The 14973-nt window shown below is 38.0% G+C and overlaps 1 protein-coding gene across 1 annotated transcript in view; it reads left to right on the top strand.

Annotated features, from left to right (window-relative positions):
• Positions 1-232: 232 nt before the first annotated feature.
• The window catches only part of galnt9 (polypeptide N-acetylgalactosaminyltransferase 9), a 104392-nt gene continuing 89651 nt past the window's right edge, over positions 233-14973 (top strand). The window contains exon 1 of the mRNA XM_087796553.1: positions 233-806. Coding sequence (XP_087652679.1) covers positions 566-806 — 241 coding nt within the window. The 5' untranslated portion in view covers positions 233-565. The remainder of the gene's footprint in view (positions 807-14973) is intronic.

Below are 14973 nucleotides of genomic sequence, written 5' to 3'. Positions count from 1 at the left end.
TTTTTTTTCCTGCAGGATCCCTGTCCCGGAGAGTCCGTCAGCGCGGCTGCTGAATATTCATGCGGGCAGCAGCCGTACGTCAGCGAGGAGGAGAGAGATCGGATGCTGTTCTCCTCCGACACCGAGCTCCCAGCGCCACTGGAATGGACGGATAGAGGAGAGGAGGAGAGAGGGGAGGAGAGATCGCCGCCTTGTTTTTTTTTCCAAGCATGCTCAGAGATTTTCGCGACGGATTCTAGCAGGAGAAGATGATGCTTCCTCGCAGACGTCTCCGGGCTCATCGCGTCGCAGGGATGCTCGGCGACCGCCCGCGGCTCTTCAGCATCCGAGGATCCGAGCCTTCTCTCCAGTAACATGCGAGGTGTCCTCTGAAGGCTGGTGATCACGAGCCACTTCTTCTTCTTCTTTCCATGTGACCCGCTGACCAGAGCTTGTGTCGAGCGCATCCTCCGGGGGGTCCAGCCGCTGCTGACCAGCACCCGTTAGCAGGCCACCGCACATGGACGCATCCTGGGCTTGACTGACTCCCGGGTCAGCCGGACCGCGGATTCCTCGAGTTTTTTTAATGGCCGTGGCACGTAAAATCAAAACTTTGCTGACCGTCAACATCCTCGTGTTCGTGGGCATCATCCTGTTCTCGGTGTACTGCCGGATCCAGGACCGATCCGAGGAGCTCATCCAGATCGGGAGGATTTCCGAGCAGAGACTTCGAGCCAGGAATGGAAAAGTTACCAACTTGGTGGACAGACAGTCGATTCTCCAGCGACTGGAGAGGCTGGAGGACGTGGTCTACAACCAGTTGAACGGTAAGATCCCACATCTAAAACCTTAATTTATTAAGTTGTTAGGTGTATGATGCAGTGGAATAACAATGAACCCCATAAAACTGTTCTAACAAGACTTTAATAAATGACCACAGTTAAAAGTAAAACTTTGTTGTTTTTTTGTGTGAAGTAAACAGTATGAATCATTGGATCTATAACTTACTGCAGGCACTAATACTTTTCTGTAAGGTTATGAATGATGTGACAAAAAATGCAAAACAATGTTTAGATTATCAAACTAAACGAATTATTGAAGCCCAAATCCAGCCAGCTAGATCAAATTAAATTAAGGTTTAGGTTTGAACTAAAGTTGACAGCTCTTTAAACATCGCCTAAATCTCTATGATTTCTATTTCTATTTTCTACACACACTAATGGGTTTCTACCCTGATGGGTTTCAGACCAAGCACTGTTCCAAACCCTCCCTATTGTTCTCTGCTCCTCTCTCTAGCAGGATATATACTGACTCCTAACGCCAGCTCATTTAGAACAAAAGAAGTTCCTCCGATAAGGAACGAACCGTCTTCCTAGAAAACTCTGCACAGTCAAGTTGACTCGCTTTTGAATCTTTTGGATAACCATGACCTGGATGAATGAGAACCTTCGTGGGTATGTGGTGTATATTGGACATATAGTCTGAGATATTTAAGCCAACATGCAAAACAATTTCAGGTGTCTCAACCTGCTTCAGAATCTAAAATATGAATTTCTAATATTGACCTTAACTTTAAATGTATTTTTACTTTACATTAACCATTCATTGTGTGTATTCTATATGACCCTCACATGCATACATATATTTTAAAAGCGTGTTTAAAGTTAATTTTAATTGCATTTATTAACTCAGGTACAACTTTAAAATATGGACTGTAAGACTGTATATTAGTAACATGGTTTTGCTCTATGTCCAGCCTGTTATTTCTTTGTCTGTACAGTGTCATATGTGATGGCAATATATGTTTAATGCAGGTTTTTAAAGGGATGTTTTTCCAGTAGCAGATATTAATTGTATTACTTGTGACCCTGGTATGTAAAATGCACTGACATATAAAGCTTACTTAACTACTATTTCAAATAATTTAATTTGTTTATAGTTTGTTAAGGTTAAAATTGTACTAGTTTTACATATTATCATCTCTTACATGTGGGCTGTGACAAACTCCAACATTATTAAAAATGAAAAAAGATTAAAACGCCTGCTAGTGAAATTAACCCTAGATGTGTGTCATCACAAGACCTGCCATGAGATGTTTAAGTCAGATTAGTGTTCGTGAAGCTGCATCCTTGCATCAGCATCTGTGTGTCAAACATGATGTATTTGTGATCCAGTGCAGAAACATAAGTAACTCATCTAAGTTGATTTTGTGGATTGCTGCTCTGCTGTGGAGACTATTTGATCCTCTGACTAATGAGCGTGAAATCAAATATCAGCATGTCATTCTGTTCTACAGCCTTTCTGCCAAATATCCAGACAATCAAATCAGCGAGAAGACAGATTCTACTGCTGCTGCGGTTACAGAGCTGCGGATGATCTGACCCTTTATGTGGACTTTACAACCAGTGGGTTATGGGTGCGCCATGTCGCCCCTGAAAGGCGGTTAAAGTGATATTGGAGCAATAAAAACCCCCAGACTTAAGAGTCTTGGCAGACATGGGTGGAATCTTCAGATAGTTATTGTTTCTTTTAAACTTGTTAATGAGCATTATAACGTATTTCTTCAACACAAAGACTTCAAATACATTTACTTTGTTCGACAAGCACAATAGAGAAGCAGAGATATCAGAGCTCTTTTCAATGTTGGCAAACAAAGTGGAGCTCCATCACCGTGCTTCAACTGAGCAGCTCCTCCAGCGACAGTGTTTGAAGAAGTGATACCACAGATCTCCTCTTCCTGCTGCTGTGACTCTTCAGATACAGTAAAAGAAGAGACTGTTTTCCCTCTTAAAGATTGTCGTTCTAGTTCTTTATAAGCGTATATGCTAGTTTAACTGTAGGTGCTAGATGTTAGCTTTATTTTAGTGTTGAAAATTAAGTTAAAAAAAACAAAAAAAACTTTCTTGGTTCCAAGTAAGTGTTAAATATAGCCATGCTAAACAATATTCCAATAAGTACCAACAGGCTAATATGGTTCTAGTAGATGCTACATTATTGATCTTAAAATGTCTTTGATGGTATTAAGTGTTCCTATAAGAGATTTTGAGTCCATTTATACACAGTCAATTTGGCGTCTAAGTATACATGTCTATGCTGATGACTGTGACAAACTAACATTGTTCTTTTATCAGCAAAGTTACGTCTTACAGTAACGCTTTTGGTCAAATAAAAGGTAAAGTGAAGGAGAGGTTTGCTCGTTTTTCAAGCATTATTGGAAAAATGCTATGGAAAGAACGGCATGCACCCCTGGTCTAGCACATGTGAGCCATCGATGTTGACCTGTTTCTGGAGTACCACATTCAGTAATAAACCTGAATGCATGTTTTTTGAACGTTCTGTACAAATGTCAGTGCCTGAAGTAAACCAACAAGCAAGCACATGGAGGACATACAAATCCACTCAGAACTCAAGTCCCCTCCAGCGGCTTTTGTACCTGAGGTTTAAATAACACGTATGTTTTCCACATGGAAATAATTAACAAATGCAACTAAGAGATGTCTTGCCCTAGGTCACGTTGGCCATCAGTAGTTGTATGCTTGCAATGTCTGAGTAGCAACATTTCAAAATGTTATTCAAAGTACATTAACCTTTTTTTCTGTTTTCTAACAATCTCTGCAGGTTTTTTAGCCATATATAATTAGCTTGTGGTTGGATGTAGCCTACAGACTTCATATTTGGCATGCTTTTAGCAAAGTTAAATTGGTTTTGATATTTATGTATATCTACGAGGGATGGGCAATTAAAAAAAACAAAACAGAAAATAATAATGATCATATAACAAACTAACCAACATGTATGTCCCCAAAAGCAGTTGCGGTGCATGTTAATTTTTCCTGATGGAAAATAAAAACATTGTAAATGCGTCCGAGAACTAGCATGAAAAGTGCATAAAAATGATTCTGATATCTACAATTAAGAGATTATTATATAAAAAATGAAAACAAATGCAGATAGAATACATCCCATTGGTAAGATCATGATGCAAGCATAAAAGTCTGTTCCAAAGTCTACTATCCTTGTCTAATGCAAAAAAAGAAATTCTATGTAAATGCATTGAATTACTGTAAATGTGGAAAATACGCCTTTTTACTACAAGGGGATCAAGATGTGTAAGCAAAACATACACGCAACAACAAGGAAAGTTATAACCTAGTATACCTAAAGTGAGGATTTAAAACAACATGCTTCTCCACTTTATGCATAGAACAATAATCCGAAAATATATAACAGATTGGATACATAGGATAACAAGTACACATGGAATATGAATTTAATGAATCCAAGTAGTACAATTAGATACATACATTGTCCAGATGCATTTGTCCAGAGAATCCGAAAAACACATTCGTTCTCAATTCTCCATTAAGATCCATTCTCTCTTTTGTAGCCAGCTACTCTTTATTTGGACTCAAATTTTATTTTTATTTTTAAAAAACAAACAATATTTTACGTCGCTAAATTGAAATCATGTTTAATTTCTGTGTTTGTTTTATGTTGTTTATCATCTGAGGTCAGCGCGTCCTTAAATTCAGTTGAGTGAAGCTTTTATATCATTAAATATATTCTCGTCTCTCAGTAACAATAATTTGGTCGCAGCAGCCAGACTTCTCTCCCCGAGTGGTCCTGGTTTGTTTCTTCATGATCTTATTATGGTGGCGCCTCGGCAGCTATTCGGGGGGTCACTTTGTCAACGTGAGTTATGGCTGGAATCTGAAAGGCCGAGATAAAAGGCATCGCCTTTCAAGTACATCACATCCTATCTGCTTTGCATAGTAACAATGCAACTTTCCAGTAATGCTGAGAGATAATAACCCACTCGCCACTGCTGGAAAAGATTTCTGTAGATCAGGGGTGCCCTTTTGTCAGCGACTTACGGAGGCGGTTTCAGTTGATCATACGACGTCAAAAGAAATACGAAAAAAAAAAATCTGTCATCCATCCTAATTATAACATTCGTCACTGTGGCAAGCACTCCACGTCCCCATATCAAGCAGCATTGCTGTGAATGGCAGCACCACCAAAATGTTCTAAAATAAATCTGTTGCACTAGAAATACTGTATATATATTATTTCCCAATGGATACAAATTTAACTTTTTCTCATGTATTTTGGCCTTAATTTAGGAAGGAATCACTATTTAAAATGTATTCAATTATGTATTAATTAATTATTTATATTCATTAGAAAGTTATTATAATTAATGCTATTTCTACTGGATATATACAGTATAAAATATCATGGCTCTTCAATCATATGTAATTTCTTCTCTATTGTAGATAATGTCCATGTAAGATGCCATAAAATATTAAATAAACGGTCAGTTTTAGCTACCCATATTTTGTGTAAAAAAGAAGAAGAAACAAATAACAAAAAAATGATAATTTAAAAATGCTAATGCTTTACTTTGAAAAAGTTGACCAAAAACGTGTTGATTATATCTAATACAACTGCAAATGCAACCCAACATTTATTTTACACATGTATGATTTATGATCGCCCTTTAATCAAGCTCCTTCAAATGACTTATTCATAAAATATGGCGTCTTTTAAATGTTTAACATTTAATGATAAATTAAAGTAATGCTGATCGTCTATATTCCCCAGAAGATTATAAAAAAAGTGGAATATTTTGATTCCATACTGCAAAAATGGTCAAAGTTGTGTAATTGATCGTAATAATCCATCCCTCTTATTGTGCTCGACTCACGACAGAATCTAAATGTGTTTTTTGTTGATTAGCTACAAACTGTTATCATGTCTTTTTCAACCAACAATAGAAGCTTACTGGGGCCTGGAAATTCCCAGTCCGTCACTTTCATTCCATAATTCGTCTTGAGTCTTTTAACGGCATACTTAATCATACTCTCATATCCCAGGTCACCACCAGAACCATGCACAGAGCGCAAATTGTATTCTATCGCCATTGGGAACAGCGCTGTTGAAGAACGGACTCTGCATGCCAGTGACTACCACTATGTCCAGCAGCGATATAAAGTAATTGCACATTCCCTCTGTTTATTGCCTACCAATGGCACGCCACGGGACTTTTCCTGCTTGGTTAATTAGATTTAAAGGACATAAACAAGCCGTGTTATGATGGTGTGACGGAGGGCTAACAGAATCCCCCCAGAAAACATAATGATAAACCTTGAGATGCTCGGTGGAGGCTGCCATCATCTTTGGCTCAGCAGATGAGGCACTCTTAAGCCTGTTAACAAGCTTATGAAGATGTGTTTCGACCTCTAGTGCAGCATTAAGACCGGGAAATGTCTTCTCAGTGGTTCTTACCTGTCGCTAAATGGATACACAAAAACAGGATTAGCAGGCACTATATTGAAGATGAATCAAGTGCAGATTTAGCCAGATTACAGAGCAAAGGTCTCATGATTTATTTTGTAGAGCGAAATCCCTGCTTGCATGTTACAAGGTCAAAATGAATATGATCTGTGGAAAGGCATATTTAGTCTGTAAAGCATTTTATATTTTACCATGAACATTATAATATCTGCCTTCGATCTTTTACTCATGAGCCGTCAAATCTTAGCCAAAGGTTAAGAGAGACGACTGGGACTTGTAAAGCTTCTCTGAAAAGTGAAATTTGGGTCATAATCAGTTTTACAGGTGGTTTCAGACAATTTCTTCTAATGCCACAGGGATTCTTCTTGCCGTCTGAAACTTTGCAACTCATGGTTATTCAGAACTGAACTTGAGTTTAGGACTTCTTCCACAAATCGGATGATTTTCTGTACAACTTTGCAACTCCTCCACTCTTTCTCTAAGATGAGATGCCTTTTTGTAATATTTCTAGTGGAATCTCTAGTGGCATCAATCAACTCCTAGGCACTTGGTTGTCCAAAGTGTTGCCTCAGGACGTATCTCCCATGAGAGGTGCTGGATTCGAACCGGGGGAAGGGATCTGCCAGACCATCTGCTAGCATATGGTCTGATCTGGCGTTGTGACTGAAGAGCATAGCTGTGAAGGAAACCTAACGAAAGCCTACAGCGAAATAATTTTTCCTGTCAGGGTTCTCGTCAGCACAGACACATTAGAAGTGAACCAAGCTACTGAAATCTTTCAGTAATCCTAGTGAATAGGCAGCACTTACGACCAAGAAAAAGACAAAGCTGATAATATTGTAAAGATGGACCTGTATACCTTGCTCATCTTATTATAAAACCAAGAACTATATTAAGTATGTATGTGCTTGTTAAATCCAAATACATGACAGTGGAGGTAAAATGTATGATAGCCTCGAAGACCAAGTAAACAAACCAAAATACAACCACAAAACTAGACCCACATTAATAAAAAATAAAAGCACAATGACAAAACTGATATCACGATAACAAAAACATAATAAAAATGTTTTTTTGTGGTGTCATTTGTCTTGTTATTCTGTTGTTGTCATTTGTTCTTCAGAGTCTAAAAAGGTCATTGTTGAAATTTACACAGACTCTAAGTGGCAGAGGGTTATAAATTCCAAAATAAAAATGATTTGTACAGTGATCTAGTGTTTTGCAGGAATCTAAATGTGTTTCCTTTGGATTTCATTTTGAGCAACTAATATTGCACATGATATATAATTGTGATTTAAGTAAAATTATCTGGAATTAAAAGAAAACAAAGAATTATTCGTTTTTATTGTACCATTAATGTCTTCATTTAGTATTGTAAACATTGCTATTTAGATACAAAAAGGCATTTAATATACAGAGCCTTGGTGGTATAGTGTTTTATTTTCTACTTTTGATACTCGCGTATTGTTGTTTTGATGCATCCAAACCCATTTTGGCATAAACGATAAATCATGCATGTCTATGACTTAGGGAATAAAATGTTTTCATTGTGGTTCATTGGGGGGGAATATTAGGTACCACTAGGTCCTTTATACTTTATGGCCTCCGTTTGATTACAATTGAAAATATAAACTGTGAAAACATCAAAAAAGGTAGAAAAAAAAAAAAATCTATTTTAACATTGTTTGAAGAGGAAAATCTAGAATCCTGGTGTCACATTTGAAAATTGTGGTATTCATTTAGAATTTAGAAAAGAACAAGATATATATTGTGTTTATAAAGACTGTGGATAATGAGTTCAAGAAAACAATATCTATTCATCAACACTCAAAACGAGCCATTAATGACAGTACATTGACTAGAGGGCAATATTGTGCTGTTCCAGAATATCTCTTAAAAATAATAGTCTTAAATCACCTTCGGATTTTCTACAGTAATCGTTAAAAGTGAAACATAAACAGTGTTCCAACAAGCAATAAGAGCAACATGAATATTGTAAGTTGAAGTGCAAAATAATATTAAACCGATATTGACTTAACACCAATGACGGTTGAAATAAACCTTTAGAAATATCTGGCTCATGGCCGCTGAATGTGGTGTTCAGACCTGGATTTGTCATTGTTTGTGCTCAGCTCGTTGTCAGCCTGCTCCTGGCCACCGCGAGGCTCCTGCCATCGACCATGCATGTCACTCTCTGCCTTTTCCCGGTGTGTTGATGGGATAGTGGCCTCACGGGTCCAGCTGCACCACCTGATACGCTTCTTATCTGTAATGCCCAATTACGACAAAGGAACCGATGCTGTTTATATTCAGAGGCGGCTGGCGAGGCGAGCAGAGGAGCTATGAGAAATGTCACACACTTGACGCCGTGACTGGATGGTAATGATACACATCGTGCCGGGCATACATCTGAGATGGTGGAAACGCTCGCCTTATATATATATATATATAGCCGCACAATGAGAGTTGCTGGGAGCTTGATCAAATATTCCAATAACAATATGCAGATGAGGTGCCGCTCCAAACATTTTTAGAATAAGAATCAATTCTACTCAGCCTTGAGAAATCACGGTAATGAATTCAGCGTCTCACCTGACAATCAGCAGTCAGCTCCTGACTATAATGGAAAACTCAGATGGAGCGAGTGCTCTCCTTATTTACACTATTGCCCCCAAGTCATGAAGGGATCGCTAACGTTTAATAATGACTTCCTGTGCGAAAGAAGCACGCGCCAGTTTGCCGAGCTGGATTATTAATTATGCATTAGCGCGGAATTTATTGTTGTTTATCCATAACTCCTTGAGTGTTGCCATTTCATAAGTGTTTGGGACTGCAGCCAATATCTTGACTGCAGCCATGTTTTGAACTGCGGCTGTGTTTATTAATTTTAATGCAGGACTCATATTTATTTATTTGTTCCATTAACTATATCCGAGGTTGTGTTTAGTTCTGGACGTGTCAAAGGAAATTGATGTAGGAGAGAAAAATGTATGTTTGGTAAAATGCTATTTATGGAGTTTTATTACATACTGCATATTATGTGACTAGAGAAAAATGAATGTTGCATGATTAGAAATGTCCTAGTTGTCATTAGTGATGTGTTGATGAAGCTTCATGAAGCAAAATCCTTTTTTTTTAAATGGCCTATAGCCGTCACTCTCTATAATACATTTATTTGAACTACTTTAATCTTTATCATTTTTAAATTGAGCTTCTACTGAGCTTTAAAAAATAGGATGGTGCTTCATGAAGCTTCATCAACCAATCATATGTTCGTTTGATGATGAGGAATAACCATTTCATACAAAGAAGTGTCTAAGGCTATGATTCACCATAGGCAATAAATGTTTCTCAGTTGTAGGTTTTAAAATAGTTTTTTGGTTTATGTAGTAGAAAATAGAGGCAGTTCAGGCACAAAGCGGTAAAAGTGTGGTTTCCAATTTTCAGAGTTGTTGTTAGACACTACCCAGAAAACAAAATAGTGCTAGAAACCCATAAAGAGAGCCGGCGTGTGAGCAATATTTTGACAAAATAAAACAAAACAAGACAACATGTCAGCATTTATTTTATTATTGCATTAATGAAAACATTGGACTTTGTATTAATCTGTTTAGCATTAGAAAAATAGTAACTCAAATTCCATAACACAACATTGTATGTCATTGACCTTATATTACACACAGTAGTCCACATGATCAGTGTCATTCACTACGTCTGTCAATGGTCACAATATTTTGGCTAAACAACTGAAATGTGACCACACACCTACATATAATGAGCAATCAGATATTTTTTTCCTGAATATTTGTGCGACTGTGTCCAGTTTCCCTCACTGACTCCTGAATGTTATTTACATAATGCTGACTTTCGGCGAGTGAACCCAAGAACGCAGCAAGGCGTAAGCTATACGGACTGAACTCTGGGGGATTACTGCGCTGAGTCAGGGTCCGGCAGGTTTAAAGAAAGAGCAGGAGGAACATCAGCGAAGTGCTGAAGCAAACAAAACTGTGGAGAGGATCGAGACCGAACTCAACATCAACTTGAAAAGCGATTGTGTTTAATCAGATGGAGCAGCAACCACAGGAGGGCAGGGTCAGTCTTTTTGAACCAGCTGCGGGAGATGACACCCTTGTATCTATTCAGAAAATCAAGCTGAACCAAACACAAATCGCTTATATTTAAGATTATTTCAGAATTAATGAGTATTAGGTGTGGATTTATGACATAAATCATGAATAGATTGTGCCTGTTACCTGTCTTTGTTGTCTCACAAAAGTTTTATGTAGCCATGAGTTGAGGTTAGGGAGTTGAAAGTGTAATTGTTGTTCAAATTGTGGGCCCACGAGCTGCGATCATGAGTGACAGCTCTCAAACTAATGTAGTCGTTTGCAAAATCTCGTGAACTTGGTTTGACTTTTATCTGAAAACAAAAAAAAAAAAGAAAAAGGAATCATTGGATTCTCCCATAAGCCCTCTCCCGGTGCATCAATATTTAGAAGTTGACTGCATCACTTCAGGCCCACATAAGTCCACTCCAATAAATCATTCAAAAGCGGGTCATCTTTGGATTTAAGATCCGATCTTCTGAAAGGCCACGGCAGTCGTGTTCTGATGGTTGATGTATAATTTATAGCTGTTTAATGTATCATGTCAGAGGGATTTGAACAAATGGATTCACAGGAGAGGGCTGGAGCACTTTTCAATGCAATGAGATTAAAAACTGGTGACTGGCATTCTGATGATCACTTCCACTTTGGAAGGGAGTTGTTCCTGCGTGAAAGAAGCAAATGTTTGGTTCCAGGCACATCAGGGGGTATTACAGAAGACAGAAGCTAGGGTATAGGGAAAACAACAGATCATTGTTTTAACAAATGTAGTTGTTTTGGTTCTTGTCATGGCATTTTACAGACATTTATATACAGCTTAGTGAGCACAGTTTCTTAAAATGTACATTTTAACTTTGTTGTCCATCTTGGGGTTTGACACTTTGCTATGGATCTTCAAAATCTACCCAACCAAAGGCACTTCCATCTAGCGGAAGGTTAGTGTTTGCTAATTGTATGGACCTGGTGGAATTATAATTGGTCTAATAATGAATTATACAAAATACACTTTCAAAGGTCTGATATTATGAAAGGTCAGAATTAACATTTGTTACAGACATCTTTCTTTTCCTAATCCCCTTTTGCCCTGTCTGGTTGGGTTTTTTTTTCAGTGGTTGGCCTGTTTGTATCAAATTATTCTTCATCAAGGTAGTTTGGATGGATCACTTCGTTCTAGCTCTTGAATCTTGCCAGTTGTGGATCCAAGCACTATGATTTTCAGAATATATCTCACAGATATATAAAAATGGTTGACTACAAACCAGACTGCAAATAACCTTGGATGCTTACACGAAACGCTTCTCTGACTTCCAACATTATCTAAAGAACTGATACTTACTGCAGCTCCATAATAACTAAGGAGGTAACACCAGTGCCATTGAACCTCTAAACACTTCTTCTAAGATGCTGCAGCTAGAAGAATAGTCCAGATTAAATTCACAAGCTTTCACGGTTGCGTGCACGACTGGTACTTGCCTAGAAGTGAAATAAATATTTCATTTTCAAATGAGTCATGAGATGAATGAAGAGATGCAGATGCCACATTTTCACCTTAAGCAGAAATGTCTAGTAATCCTTGATGACATTCTCAGTTTTTTAACAATACCTCATCGATTAACATGTCAGTCTGAAATTGCCTGTTTCAGCTGAAACTTCATTGGTTAAACTATTTGAACCAAAAACCCAGCAGCACCGAGATCCTCCCAGTGGCAGTTGCAGGTAGTGATGATACAGTGGCAGTCTGTGGCCATCGCCGGCAATCTGTGGTGTCTACTGACACTCGCTTGGATTTCAAATACGCCTCAATTAAGGTGCTGCCAATAATATCTTAATTAATGCTTAACTGATAGTCATATTATTATATCAGGCGAAATATGCACAATAGGTCCCTTTCTCATTTGAAAGCTGTCCCACTGATGGTAGGTCTAAGAGTCAAGTCTGCCATCTATGCCACTTATCTTGTTGGTAATCTTTGAGTTAAATAAGTATTCCAAAGCTAGAAGGTTTATTAAGTGCTTCCACTTACAGGAACCCACACATTTGGTAACGCTCTTGAACCTTTGTTTACCTTTTTTTAATCCCTAGTGAGATTTGTCAACCACACAACTGTCATATCACAATTCTTTGTGCTTCTTCAAAGGCACATCAGAATGTGATTAATGTACTGATGGAACGAATCTGTCTCTGAGCTTTGAGTTCGTGTCAGTTTCTTGATGTGAAGAGACATATAGCACAGTATTCATGAGAAGCACTGTGACTAGATTTGTCTGTATCTTTCTGTTTGGAAATAAGATTTAGCAAATAAATCCAATCGGACAAGGCTGGCGTTTTTGTTCTGTTTGAGTAAATGGTGTTTTATATCTTCGACCTTATTATTCTTAATTTACCTAAACAAAGTATACATTTCTTTCAATTGAACATCATATAAATATTTTGTGGTAGAAATTGCAGCCACAGTGAAGACGTTGCTGTATGTGCGTTTGTTTGAGAAATGAGAATAAAAGGCTCTTTTTAGGTCAGTTTCGTCTTCCTGGAAGCTTGATAAAAAGTGCTTTCTGTACTTCAGCCATGATGGAAGTGGATGTGACCGCTGTCTTCAATCCACCGCTTAAAGCAGTTTAGTTGTCACATGGTGACTGAGCAGATCACATAGTCAACATTACAAAGTGAAGAGTGCCATTAAAATAATATCTTGAGAGTTCTAGTCCGAGATATGACACTTCAAATTGAAACCACTCATCACAGAAAATGTATTCCTACTTAAATCAACACATGAGAGCAAAGAGAAGGCAGAGACCAAGATTTAATGGTTGAAGTTCAAACAGTAAGAATTTTCTGCTGATGTTCGGTTTTATATGTTCAGGGATAAGACGAGCAAAAATGTTTCTGTTTAAACCGTGAATAGCTGGAAATGCATATCTGCTCCAGATCATGTGTAGAGTTTGTGTAAATTTAAGAATGCAGTATTTGTTGTTTTGTCATTATCAGAAACGCACATTTTAATTAATATTGCGCTTAAACATAAACTTAATTAAATATGATAGTTAAAGTATTTTTGTGGGAGGGGATGTTGGCAGGCTTGAAGGTACATGTTGGAAGTAAAATGAGTTAATTTGGTCAATATTTTACCTCATTATTTCCCATTAGTTTCTACTCCCAGGAGACCATTATGTTGCAAAAAAAGGCTTTTTAGGCTTTAACATATATTCTCCACTGAGATAACCTGTATATCTTGAAATGCCTTATGAGATGTTCCTTTAAAAAACATCACAGTATTCAGGGCATCACTGTTGTTGTCTGGTAATCTTTTATTCTGCAGCTTAAAGTATAAAAAAGGGAAGCCCTGGAGGACTTGATAAAAACAATGCTTCATATCTACCATTATTTCATGCAAAGCCTTAATCTGGTCTCAAAGTGATTATTTCATATATTTATTGAATGTGGTATCAGATGTGAGATAATCCTCGGCGATGACTGTGAAACTGAAACCATTTCCACATTACTTCAAGTCCATTATGCATTAAGCATCTGGCTCGCTTTGCTAGCAGCGCTTAGTATTTGAAGGAGACTCATTTTAAAGTGGAATCCTTAATGTCAGACTGTGTGTGTCCAGTCTGACCTGTCCTGGCCTCCTTTACTTAGGTATCTATTTTAGTTTAGACCATTGCTTAGTTATCCAAATCATTTGGTATATTCATAAATTGACTCTTGGTATTCCTTGTCTTCCATATGCTCAAATCTTTTGTAGGAATTTATTGATATGTGATGATTGTAATGATGTGTCATCTTGTATGGATTGGTTCTCATGACTTGGTCTGGACATCTCCAGCTCCTCATTAGAGATCAATGCATTTTCATGGTCCATATTGGGACATCATTAACATATTTTCTGCACTGTAAGGCGCACTTAGAAGCCTTTAATTTTCTCAAAAATGATAGTGCGCCTTGATCACGTCATTGCGTCATCACAGGATGGGACTTCGGCCCACGTCACATCATTGCGGATGGCTATGGAGTGATATTACTGCCACTGGTTTGAGCGAGTGTGTCTTGGTTGTTGTACACTCAAAATCACTCTGCTGGCCGCTCAACCAGTCATACGGGTGCGTTCAACATGTCATACACGCGTGCTCTAGCTGTCATACACACGCTCAACTTCACTCCTGGTCTGCTCACAACACCAGTCTCACGCTGCTGCTTGAAGACTTTTAAACATCATTTGAACATGGTTACCATGGGAGTGAACAGAGTTGTCAGAACGCTTAATAAAGTTTGACTTTATCTGACTGTTTTGTTTACATTCCCTTCAGCACAGCTTTATCTAGTGGATGCATAACACAACCGCAGTCAAACGTTTGACTGTATCTTTTATTCTATGCTCTCCTAGTAGTGACAGTCTGATGACGCTTCATGAAACAGTCTCATTATTTTCAGGTCTCTGTACTATTTTCCTTTGTTTTAACAGCTGTTCTAATTAAACATCACATCTTTTTTTAAACTGATGGTGCCACCTACTGACCACTGAAGAACATGAGACTGCTTCATGAAGCTTCATCAGCCCATTGCCTATATCTAAATGATACAGATGCACACA

Source organism: Callionymus lyra, chromosome 1 (assembly GCF_982586985.1).
Source record: "Callionymus lyra chromosome 1, fCalLyr1.hap1.1, whole genome shotgun sequence".
Lineage (NCBI taxonomy): Eukaryota > Metazoa > Chordata > Actinopteri > Syngnathiformes > Callionymidae > Callionymus > Callionymus lyra.
The sequence above is the reverse complement of the archived record's forward strand: the minus strand, read 5'-3'. Positions and strand labels throughout refer to the sequence as shown.